Consider the following 12,798-nt stretch of genomic DNA (forward strand, 5'->3'; position numbering starts at 1 on the left):
TTTGTATGAGAGTCACTATTTCACTCTAAATAGGGGGGTTACTGCTTGGGAATACTTGCACACCACTGATTTGCAATCATAAATTTTGCTCGCTTAAGCAGTAACACCCTAATCTTAGCTTTTCATTTCAACAGAGATATACTGAATTCCTTTCCAAGCAGTCACACGCTGTGCTGTTTGAGAATTTCCCGATGTAATAACTACTTCGTTGGTTCACGGGCTTCGCGTCGAATAATAACGTGAAATCTGTACAATATTTCAACGAGACAGCTGCTCGTCATCTTCTGATGGTTACTGAAATGTTACTGTAGTGCCTCGCCAATACACTATGCGATCAGAAGTATCCGGACACCTGACTGAAAATGACTTACAAGTTCGTGGCACGCTCCATCGGTAATGCTGGAATTCAGTAACGTGTTGGCCCATCCTTAGCCTTGACAACAGCTTTGACAACAGCTTCCACTCTCGCAGGCATACGTTCAAACAGGTACTAGAAGGTTTCATGGGGAATGGCAGCCCATTTATCACAGAGGAGAGGTATCGATGTCGGTCGATGAGGCCTGGAACGAAGTCGGCGTTCCAAAACATCCCAAAAGTATTCTATAGGATTCAGGTCAGGGCTCTGTGTAGGCCAGTCCATTACAGGTATGTTATTGTCATGTAACCACTCCGCCACAGGCAGTGCATTATGAACAGGTGTTCGATAGTGTTGAAAGATTCAAGCTCCATCCCCGAGTTGCTCTTCAATAGTGGGAAGCAACAACGTGCTCAAAACATCAATGTAGGCCTGTACTGTGATACTGCCACGCAAAACGACAAAGGGTGCAAGCCCCCTCCATGACAAATACGACCACACCATAACACCATCGCCTCCGAATTTTACTTTTGGCACTACCCACGCTGGAAGATGACGTTAACGGGGCTTTCGCCATACCCACAGCCTGCCATCGGATAGTTGGTGGCGTGTCCTTTAAGATCGGTAGGCTGTTCGAGAAACATAAAATAAAATGAGTCTTCCGCCATCCAGTGCGAGTACAAATGATGCTGGGTTCTGCTAAAGACAACCTAGGAGGCCTAAGGAGACCAAGAATACATAAAATCCCGTTCCGACATGGGCGACATACATTGGCCAAAGGTGACGCACAGTTAAGGATAGCTGAACTAAACACAGACGTCACACCGGATTGGTTCAGCCAGAAAAGTCCGTTGTTGCTGAACACTGTTTTGTCACGGGACATAGCAAGAACTGCGGAGAGATAAAGATCTTGAGTCCGCCTCCACGTACTGGGACTCCATCATTAAAAAGGAATCGAAATACGTTTGAGTAACGACCTGATAATGGAGATACGGGATTTCAACTTATCAAGACAAGGGAACCACCATTGGTGGCACTAAAGCACAGTTGGCCGCAGGCAAACGAATCCGAGTCAACAGAGACAGGGAATCGGAGTCCACATACTTGCACTGGGCCCCAACACTCTGCCCACTCGTGCAGTGAACTGCGGTTTGCGGCCGCACTTTTGACGCGTCGCTCATGCAGAGACCTTGGCCCCTTTCTCCTGCAGGGCGCACTGCCTGTCGTGGCGCTCGGATTCGTTTCCGATGACGCTTTTCTAGCGAGCCTGCGCATATATGGCCAGCCACTCCAGCAAAATGTCAGTAGGCACCTGAGGATGACAAGCAGCTGTCTCCTTGAAATACAGTGCACCTTTCAGAACATTATCCGACTGGACACCCGTGAACCAATGAAGAATTCACACAACATTCCGAAGATTATGAAGACAGAAATTAGAGCATTACCAAGTTCATTCGCAAACAGTCGTACAACACTATGGAGAGCAGATAACCAAGAAGCTTATCTGTGTGCATAAATGAAACAATTTAGGTCAAATTTCTAATCATTGAAAAACATCCAAAGCAATGTCCATTTGTAATGATCCGCCGCTCGAAGCTTCTGATACTACACCTTCTTAGCTGAAATATTTGCACAATTGCTGCATTGTGATTTTGTCTCTATACAGCTCATTTCGGTAGAGTAAAGCACTTTGCGCTTCATCGTCTATTACGATCTTGTTTGTTGATAAAATTGGAAGTAATCATCACCGCTCATTCCAAATCCGAATCACTTCTTGGTAATTATCTACGTACTCCTTAAATTCATAGCTATGAAATTTCAGTGTTAATCATCTTTGTATTTGTATATGATGATCGATGTAACAGTGACTTTTTAACACATATAAGGCAACTGTCAGAGTGTTTCTTTACAAACGTTAGCAGTTGGAATAAAATGATTCTGAATAATGAAACGACTGCTAACTTCTAATTCCCACAGGTCAGCCAGTGGTTCGATACTCTTCCACACCAAGTAATTTATGTTCATGAAAAAGCCAACTAAAATCAGCGCCACTAATATGGGATCTACACTGCTAGCCATTATAATTACATCACCACGAGGGCGGCATGGAACTAATGTCAAATTGGCGTCAAGTATACCACATACTTCAGTACGTAAATAATTAGCGTCCCAGCATAACAACACAGAGAATGTAAGATCATCGCCGTCTACGTTCTATGTACAGCGTGTTTCAAAGTGTCTGCATCAAACGTCTACGAATCATAGATCGTGTTATCAGGAGTAACTTTTGAAAGAGGTAAAACGTTCATCGATGCTTCCCGGCGATGCTCAGCCTCCTTTAGCTCTCGCCGGCCCTGGGACGACGGGAATTCACCGAATCACCAAGGTCTACTAGCTAGGTGTGGTACCTACCCCAGAAAATTGATTCTGTGATTTTCAACAAACCTTAAGAAAAGTGTCTCTAAGCAGAGAAAGCCGGCCGGTGTAGCCGTGCGTTCTAGGCGCTTCAGTCTGGAACCGCGTGACCGCTCCGGTCGCAGGTTCGAATCCTGCCTCGGGCATGGATGTGTGTGATGTCATTAGGTTAGTTAGGTTTAAGTAGTTCTAAGTTCTAGGGGACAGATGACCACAGATGTTAAGTCCCATAGTGCTCAGAGCCATTTTTCTAAGCAGAGAAAGATGTTTTGGAAATAAATTAGAAACATTTAATTATCTCAGCCTGCCCCATTTCACACAGAATGTTTACGCTCTGCCAGCTGTCAGGGGCATAACGAATACAAAAGGATGACTAACGTCGCCAGGAAGTGTCAGCGAACACTTGTCTCCAATAAAAGTTCTGCTTTACTTGATGCAAAGATATTAAAACATGCATTACAAGGTAATGTTACAATGCAAACTTCACATTCGGTGTTGTTTGTGACAAGATCGTACTATCCTTCGAGGAAGTAAGAGAGCCGGCCGGAGTGGCCGTGCGGTTCTAGGCGCTACAGTCTGGAACCGAGTGACCGCTACGGTCGCAGGTTCGAATCCTGCCTCGGGCATTGATGTGTGTGATGTCCTTAGGTTAGTTATGTTTAATTAGTTCTAAGTTTTAGGCGACTGATGACCTCAGAAGTTAAGTCGCAAAGTGCTCAGAGCCATTTGAACCATTTTTTAAGTAAGAGAAATACCCAAAAAACATGATGGAATTCGAAAGCGGCAGGATCTCTGCCTATCGAGACCGCATTTTATCGTTTAAAGGAGCTCGCGTTGTCGGGATCTATGGACTGTTATGTGAAGCTGAAATAGACAGATTTGCGAAGGCCGTAGTCAACACCATTAATTGCTCCTCGTGAGTAACGCTTGAGAGGACAGACAGGTTGTTTGCCTGGCGTTGCAGTGTCGTACAGTCGTGTTACGTTCGTTGAGTCAGGAAACGGGCCTGTATTCAGCTAGACATACAAACAGACAGACAGTGCGACGACGTCTGCATTACAACGGACTGTCAGCAGGGCGCTCTTTTCTGCAGCTGCCTCCGACGCGGCCACAAAGAGATGCACGTCGGGAGTGATGCGCCAACAACAACTCAGAGAACAAGTGAGGCAGCGTGTGCTCTTTTCTGCTTAGTGTTAGTCGGATGTATCGGTGTGTCGAGATTTCGATAAGAGCTTACGTTGCCAGAGGGCATTTATCATTGTAATACAAGCCCAGAACATGAAGCTATGGAGTGAAGTGTCGTGCCATTTGATACACAACCCTAACCTCTGATTCTCATAATCACTAATTTGAACAGTAGGTGTTACATTTAAGTCCTGTTAATTCCACTGACTATACGCTATCTTGGAGGTCTCCGAGCCATTGTTATTCAACAAGATAATGCATGATGGCCCCTGCTGTCTTCACCTAAGTTTTTGTAGAGGGGTTTCGACTACTGACTTGTCCATCAAGTTCTTTTGATCTCTGACACATTGAAAATATCGGGTCATGCATTCAGCACAAACAGTTGTACTTCCCCTCTACTTCTTATTTCTTTTGTGTTACGCATACTTTTCACGTAATTGTTAGTCGATTACAAAGTTATTGCATCTGCGAGTGAAGGCGCTTCAGTCGACTTATCGTGAGTCAGCGCGTAATGGCGGTTAGGAGGGAGGTAGGGAAGGAAGGACCGTACAACTACAGTTACGCAATGAAAACTGCACTAACCTTGGTGGATAGAGTCATGAAGGCGACGAACCTTCCCAGAAGGAGCAGACACCAAGTTATTCACCTGCTGTATGTCTTTCGTCGGAATTCGTTCCCGTGTCGTCCACCGGCTCAGTTTCCATGGCATTGACGTCGTCATCATGGGGTTTATCTTCACTTACGAGAACAACTTTCATTACTATATTTTGTATTGCTTCTTCGATTAGCCCATCTCTGCGCCAACTTTAAATTTTAATTACTTTTAAATGATCGTTGTTTATCTGTTTTATGTAGTTAATGGAAGGAAATTTTTTTGCAGTATTTTTGTTTCGCTGTATTCCAGATCAGTTCTATATGGTTCATTTCACTGCTGAATGGCGGGAGCTCAGAACAGTGTAGCCCTTACTCTTCGAAGCGGCATCTGCTTTAAAAAGAGGATTTTGCTTACAATACCATACAGTTTATAAAAGCTAATTTCTTGTTAAGCTCGATTCAAAATTAATTTGTTCTGAATAAACAATCAAGTTATTCTCTTTCTGCGATTTGCAGCGGAGAGGACTTATTTGTCTAAATAGTATGATACAGAGCATTACCAAGAACAGCAGTACTACAGCTGGTATGTTAGGAATCAGTTTTCACTCAAACCATTTGTGATAATTATTGCCGGCAAGATTGTTTTCTGTAGCCTGAGTTTTGCCTCTTTTCGTCCTGGGAAATTATATAAATTTAAAATTAAACTCTTTCTCAGCTGAATTTCCAATGTCTCAGTGGTATTGATGATTATGTGTAACATTGTTCTGCACTCCTGACCGTATTACCTGCGGACACGCTGCACCGCTTGATAGTATACTCGTAATTGAACTGAAAGCATTGCCAATGCAATGCGCTTGCGTTAGTCACGGCTGTCCTTGTTCACTGTAACCTCACCGCGTGTTTCCTACAACGGCCACGCGAGGCCACGGGCAGTAATATGGTGGTTAGCTAGTGCAACGCGTTCCAGAAGCCAGCATGTTGTCCTAGATACTCCGGAGTCGGCTGTAGAGGTGATGCTTTAGCGAGGTGTTTGCGTGCGCGCAGGCGCCGCCGGCGGTGACGTGGAACATCGCGCCCAGCATGGGCCGCCCCTACAAGTGCCGGGAGGCGGAGCTCGCAGACATCCCGCGCCGCTGCCTCAGGGTCGTCGAGAAGGTCGGCTCCTGCCACGCCGGAGAGGTAAGTCTCCCTCCCCAACGCTGTGCACAAGCACCTAGTCAGAATGGCTGGTGTACACAATGTAGAACACTAAAAAAAGGAGAAAGTTCTCTAAAATATTGCACCTGACTTATTTATGTGGCGTCTGCATCACAGCACATTTTCACTTGCGTTGAGTAGAACTTTGATTCTCAGTAACAGTGACGTGACGGAGTTTTAATTGTTTAAAGTTAAACATTAGCGATGACTTTGTTTAGAGGCGATTAATCAAAATTTTAGTATCTCAGAGTCTGTATAAGAAAAAAAAATTAAAAAAGAAAAATTATCAATGCGGTAAATAAAAATAAATAAATGTCGTGTGACTAGTGCCTCCTGTCGGGTAGACCGTTCGCCTGGTGCAAGTCTTTCTATTTGACGCCACTTCGGCGACTTGCGCGTCGATGGGGATGAAATGATGATGATTAGGACAACACAACACCCAGTCCCTGAGCGGAGAAAATCTCCGACCCAGGAATCGAACCTGGGCCCTTAAGATTGACAGTCTGTCGCGCTGACTACGCAACTAACGGGGGCGGACATCAATGGAAAACGTTTCCGCTCTACCGTGTTCAAGTTTCTTCTAGGGTAAATAAACTTTGTACATGCAAGAAAAGCTGAGATTCCGTTGCTCTCTCTGTATAAATATAGATATCTCTGCTTTCTTTTAGTACTATCCAATTTACAAAAATTTTGTTTAATAATTAATGTCTTAAACAATTTACTTTATGAAAATACAAAGTACGTATTATTTCTGCTCTCAGAAATCTGCATCAAGAACTTTTTTCACTTTGTATCCTTCTTATTTATGTTATCTTCGTATAGACATAATTCATCATCCACATACAGAAATAGTAAACGCAAGAACAAAGAAACGAAAGTATATTAAACAGATCAAGAATGAAACTATGTGGTTTTATATCGAGTACTATTTTTTGATTGATTGTCATTACATTTATTATGATGTCTGCAAAAAATCACACTTATAAATACAAAGAAGCGGTCGTTAACTAACGCCTTTTCCAAACAAGTGATTGAGGAGTCAGATTCGCTATGTCTGGAGGGTAGGTGTAGGTAATGATAGTGATATATTGACCAGTATAAGTATTTGCTGTTTGTGTGAGGAAAACGGTATTAAACTTTTGCTACTATTCTTACTAAAAGTACGACTCAACGCCGTATAATATTTACATGAAAGATATGTGTTAGTATTATAAAATTAAAGAAATGCCACATAAATTGTGGAACTTCCACTTTCGCTTGCCTGTTAGATGAAAGTCATGGAACTCTCTGTCCCCAATGAAAATCTTGGAGGCTATCTCCCGAGCGCGTTGTCTATTTATCGCGACTGAGCAGTTTCACATAAGGAAGATCTGGCTCTTCTGAAATAAGATAGGGCGTGTTCTTGGAAACCATCGCGGCCACTTATGAGATTAAGAGAAAAACGTAGTAATCGGTGCCGAGGATCCATGGTCCCAGCACACACACTTCGCACCGTCTTTCTACAATTTTCTACTTTGCCATTTATAACATATCTCGGCCCTTATATTACAACGATTTCTTATTCACCTTTCTCCATGAATTTAATAATTAACTAACTGCAAGTGGTGGTCATTTAGGGAAGCAGATGATGACGGAGTCGACTGAGAACAATGATTCTATGTTTTATTACGGATAAGGAAGAATTATGAACACTTTTAACTACACAAAGCTGAGCCACATTCTACATGGCACCATCTGTTAACGATTGCATTCACACTGAAGCTTATACAATAATCGATCGCGGAGCATATAATCATTTTAAGAACTCATTAACAAACCGGCTTAACAGTGCCGCGTAATGCAGTGCATCGACGTAACTCCCAGACTGCTCCGCCAAAACTGGAACACTGGTGCTCGTGTCAAGCGACAACATTTACCCACCACTGAAGAGTATTGCCCTCGATTACAGATTATTTCCCACACCTGACCTCGGCTAAGCCATAGGTAGCTATAATGCACCACCTATGGCGTGGCGGAGCGCTAACTATGCAATTTAAATTAATAACTGATTTAAAATATCTTGCCGTTTGATGGTACCGTACCCTCGCATACGCCCGATGGCTCGAACTAAGGAGGTACTTTGCCACACTTACCTGTGTAAGTGATTTTGTGGGGTGGAGGGGGTGTATCACTAAGAAGTAATTTGTGTGAGGGCTTTTTGTGGCATTCTAATACCGCATAGGCTCGTAGGATTTCGTAGTAAGGAAAGGAAGCTCAGGCTATCATTGTGAAAAGATGAGGAAGGAAATCAGCGGAATCCTTTTCAAAGTAATAACCGGCATCTGCCCTTAGAGATTTCGGGCAACCACAGAAAATCTAAACCTGTAATTGAGTGGAATAGTTTCTCGCGACACCTGGCTATTGTGCCGTAGAATCTTGTACAGCGCTTCTCAAGACTGACACGTTGTGAGGTTTCGGCCTATTAGTATACAAAGAAGAGCTGGCGTTGAGTGTTCCACAAAGTTCAACGCAAGGTTTAGCTTGAGTACCACACTACTCAGATTAAACCACCTTATCCAGCGAGTTCTTGTGACGTGCAAGAAAAGGATGACATAATTCTTCGTCAGCTTGCTCTCAATGTAGCAGTTGGCTCGTGAGCTGTGCTACCGCAGATAACTCGTGAACGGTTCGCAGGGCGCGGCATTATGCCAAGAGTCATATCAATACCCATACATACAAAACAGAAAGAATCAACCCATACTATAATGTCAGCTAACAACAGTTACACTGCGGTGATATTTTCTTGTCCTGTGGAAAATAGATACTGGACTCTGAAACGTGTATAAAGAACGATAGCGATATGACGATTACTGGTAATATTGTACATGCTGGTAGGAAATGTCGAAATGCGGTCGAGACCACTGGTTCCTCTCATCAGTAGAGTACTCGGTCCCCAATTATGGTACATAATTGTGAGATTATTTTTGAACGAAATAAATCTACACCTGCTGCCATCTCCAGCTGAAGTAATATGCAGGCATTTGCGTTTAGATTACATATGTCTACAGTTATCTGTTTTCAGCTGCAGGACGCCTCTTGACAACCGTAGGCCCACCGTGAAAATATATCCCAGAGATTGTGTTAACACTTCACCTCAGAGAGATGTTCCAAAGAGTTTCTCCGAAGAATAGTTATAGTAATGTCCACCCATGTTAGCCGAAACAGCATAGTTTTTATTTCGTTTCACAACATCTAAAAAACTCCGCCCGAACATGCCATGAAGGCCCATCGTTACTGACCGGCCGCCGTGTCATCCGCAGACCACAGGCGTCACCGGATGCGGATATGGAGGGGCATGTGGTCACCACACCGCTCTCCCGGACCTATGTCAGTTACCGAGACCGGAGCCGCTACTTCTCAATCAAGTAGCTCCTCAGTTTGCCTCACAAGGGCTTCAGTGCACCCCGCTTGCCAACAGCGCTCGGCAGACCTGATGGACACCCATCCCAGTGCTAGCCCAGCCCGACATCATTTAAATTCGGTGGTCTCACGGGTGGTCTTAGTAATTCCTGAAACATGTTAATAACGTGATAGATAAAAATGCACCAACAACCTGGACAGCACCACTCTCGGAAGTCCAGAATGACTGTGGACTCATATCAGGTATTAATTTCCTTTATGAATAAATCATTACAAATTCACCGGAGAAAATGTACGTCAACCCCATAAAAGTGCGCACTGGTCGCCTTGGAATGCTGTAGATTCGGTAGACCTGATTCGAGGAGTCTACATGAATGTCAACCGATGACATAGTCCATGACAATGAAGTGATGTCTACGTTCCAGTTGTTAATATGGAATCAGCGCAGATTGGAAGGTACAAGATAGAGATGTGATACACTAGCAATCAACTATCGTCTTTAGACTTACCAAAGATCACTGTTAATGAAATCGCCCCATGTATCACAGCAGACTGCCAGACTTGTCTATAGGGACTTGCTGTACCACTCTCAGACGTGTATCATGGCGTATGAACACTGGTCCTAAAACGAACCTTAACAATAGGGACTCGAGACGCCGTCGTTGTCAATGACAATTACTTTCTAACGAGACAGGAATTGCTGCTGTCGATGAAGCCAAGTCCATCTTGCCAATTTCCAAGTGACTGCTGCTTAAGCAGCTACAAGCCCCAACGGATCTGTCGATTCGGCTAGCGTACAAAAGGTCATTACTCACAGCAGAACAGGTACTTACGCATCTTTATTGGACCAAACAATACAGAAAGTGGACAGCAGAAGATTGGAGGTATGTGGCGCCGGATACACTGACGGCCCAACGAGGTGTTTAGCTCGCAGTGCATGAAGCGTACAGATCCACGTCGGAGATGGTTTTGCGGTGCTCTGCGTGTGTTTCGTTGCATGACGTCGCTCCATGCATTCAGGTTAAGGTGAGCAGGATCAGTAAACTTGCTCTTAGGCTTCAGCGGCCACTGTCAGCTAGAATAATTGAATAATATTGTTTTAGCTTTTAGGCTGTGTCATTATAAATCATTGAAACAGCTATATCACCAATGTTTCGCTCGTCTTTGTAGCGGTACTCTTCAGACAGATTAACTGTGAGGTTCGGGGGATGGTACTCCCTGTATACCGCCTTTTTCGTTGGTCGGGGTAATAGCGACGTCGCTTTCTGGAATGACATTGGTGGTGCTATGGAGGGCTGACAGCACAGTAGGCAACTGCCTATGCTAAAGAAGTGGTCATAGAACAACCTCTTAGCATCAAAGTCTCGCTGCGGGAAGAAAAAATACTCATGGATACAAGCTGCCGATTCTCTCTTGCCTGATAATCACCTGACAGAGTAGCACTGGCAATATTCTACCGTATAGCCACGTTTCCTTAGGAAGTGTTCGCTTCGATCTGCCAAATGGCATCCAGACTGTGACAAAAATAAAAAAGAAGTTGCCATGAAGTGGACACTTGCAAAGACGGCCGAAACGCGGATGGTGTAAATGTTTCGGCGTTTTATAATGACACGACCTAACAACCTAAACGAATTTATTCAAAATGAACTAGGACGATTATTTCAGCATTCTCGACGAAAAAATATTGTCTTTTCTTCTACGTCTTCACGGTAAATGCTGACAACCATGATCGCCGGCCGAAGTGGCCGTGCGGTTAAAGGCGCTGTAGTCTGGAACCGCAAGACCGCTACGGTCGCAGGTTCGAATCCTGCCTCGGGCATGGATGTTTGTGATGTCCTTAGATTAGTTAGGTTTAACTAGTTCTAAGTTCTAGGGGACTAATGACCTCAGCAGTTGAGTCCCATAGTGCTCAGAGCCATTTGAACCATTTTGACAACCATGATCAGAAGACTGCACACGCACTTTCCTTATTGGACCAACACTCAGACACCTCGACAGGTCTTACAAATTACCAGATTTAATTCTCAGTCATAATGTTGGAACAGCTGGTGAAACTCAGCCATCAAAATTCCTGCATTTTGCTAGCTCTGAGCTTGATAATCATCTGTGTCTTCATCTGGATGCAGTGCAACAAAAGAAAACTGCACACTCTCTTTCCCATCGAAGTGAAACCATTATCGAGGTTAGAGCCCGTGATGCCTTTCGGCTACCAATCTATTGCCCGAAGTGCTTATTAACTGCATAATCCTTTATGTCGCGCAGTTTCCGACGCGACGCGATTGGTAAGTACCGAGTACTCGGCGCAGGTGTTCCTGTGCGAGACGGAGGGCCTGCAGGAGGTGGTGCCGGACTGCGGGCGCACCGTGGCGGTGAGGACGCTGCGCGCCGACGGCAGTGGCGGCGGCGGCGGCGGCGGCGGCGGCGGCGCTCCCGGCGCCTCTAGCGGCGACGCGCTGCGCGAGCTGCGGCTGCTGGCGGCGCTCAGCGACGCCCACGTGGCGCGCGTGCTCGGCGTCTGCGTGTCGCCCGACCAGCCCGCCTGCTGGGCCGTCGTGCAGTACCCGGAGCTGGGCGATCTCGCGCTCTACCTCCAGTACCACGCAGCCACCAGACCGCCGCTCAGGTGAGGAAACGCGTTCTCCTCCACCAGGGTGCCCCTGAGTTCTCGAAGAAGCAAGCGACGTTTTCATATTTACTAGATCCTAATCAGGTCTGTACACCTATTCTCTGTAAGCCACCTTATGGTGTGTTGGGAAGGATACTTTGCATTCTACTGTCGCTCCTCACATTTCTTATTCTAGTCTAGTACGAGGTGCATTCAAGTTCTAAGGCCTCCGATTTTTTTTCTAATTAACTACCCACCCGAAATCGATGAAACTGGCGTTACTTCTCGACGTAATCGCCCTGCAGACGTACACATTTTTCACAGCGCTGACGCCATGATTCCATGGCAGCGGCCAAGGTTCTTTTGGAGTCTGTTTTGACCACTGGAAAATCGCTGAGGCAATAGCAGCACGGCTGGTGAATGTGCGGCCACGGAGAGTGTCTTTCATTGTTGCAAAAAGCCAAAAGTCACTAGGAGCCAGGTCAGGTGAGTAGGGAGCATGAGGAATCACTTCGAAGTTGTTATCACGAAGAAACTGTTGCGTAACGTTAGCTCGATTCGCGGGTGCGTTGTTTTGGGGAAACAGCACACGTGCAGCCCTTCCCGGACGTTTTTGTTGCAGTGTAGGAAGGAATTTGTTCTTCAAAACATTTTCGTAGGATGCACCTGTTACCGTAGCCCCCTTTGGAACGCAATGGGTAAGGATTACGCCCTCGCTGTCCCAGAACATGGACACCATCATCTTTTCAGCACTGGCGGTTACCCGAATTTTTTTTGGTGGCGGTGAATCTGTGTGCTTCCATTGAGGTGACTTGCGCTTTGTTTCTGGATTGAAAAATGGCATCCACGTCTCATCCATTGTCACAACTGACGAAAACAAAGTCCCACTCATGCTGTCGTTGTGCGTCAACATTGCTTGGCAACATGCCACACGGGCAGCCGTATGGTCGTCCGTCAGCATTCGTGGCACCCACCTGGATGACACTTTTCGCATTTTCAGGTCGTCATTCAGGATTGTGTGCACAGAACCCACAGAAATGCCAACTCT

At 45.2% G+C, this 12,798-nt stretch overlaps 1 protein-coding gene across 1 annotated transcript in view; it reads left to right on the forward strand.

Moving 5' to 3' along the window:
- LOC126119666 (discoidin domain-containing receptor 2-like) overlaps positions 1-12,798 on the forward strand; it is a 449,482-nt gene that overhangs the window by 405,612 nt on the left and 31,072 nt on the right. The window contains exons 13-14 of the mRNA XM_049915072.1: positions 5,594-5,728; positions 11,452-11,768. Coding sequence (XP_049771029.1) covers positions 5,594-5,728; positions 11,452-11,768 — 452 coding nt within the window. The remainder of the gene's footprint in view (positions 1-5,593; positions 5,729-11,451; positions 11,769-12,798) is intronic.

This window comes from Schistocerca cancellata, chromosome 1 (assembly GCF_023864275.1).
Source record: "Schistocerca cancellata isolate TAMUIC-IGC-003103 chromosome 1, iqSchCanc2.1, whole genome shotgun sequence".
In the NCBI taxonomy this organism is placed as follows: Eukaryota; Metazoa; Arthropoda; class Insecta; order Orthoptera; family Acrididae; genus Schistocerca; species Schistocerca cancellata.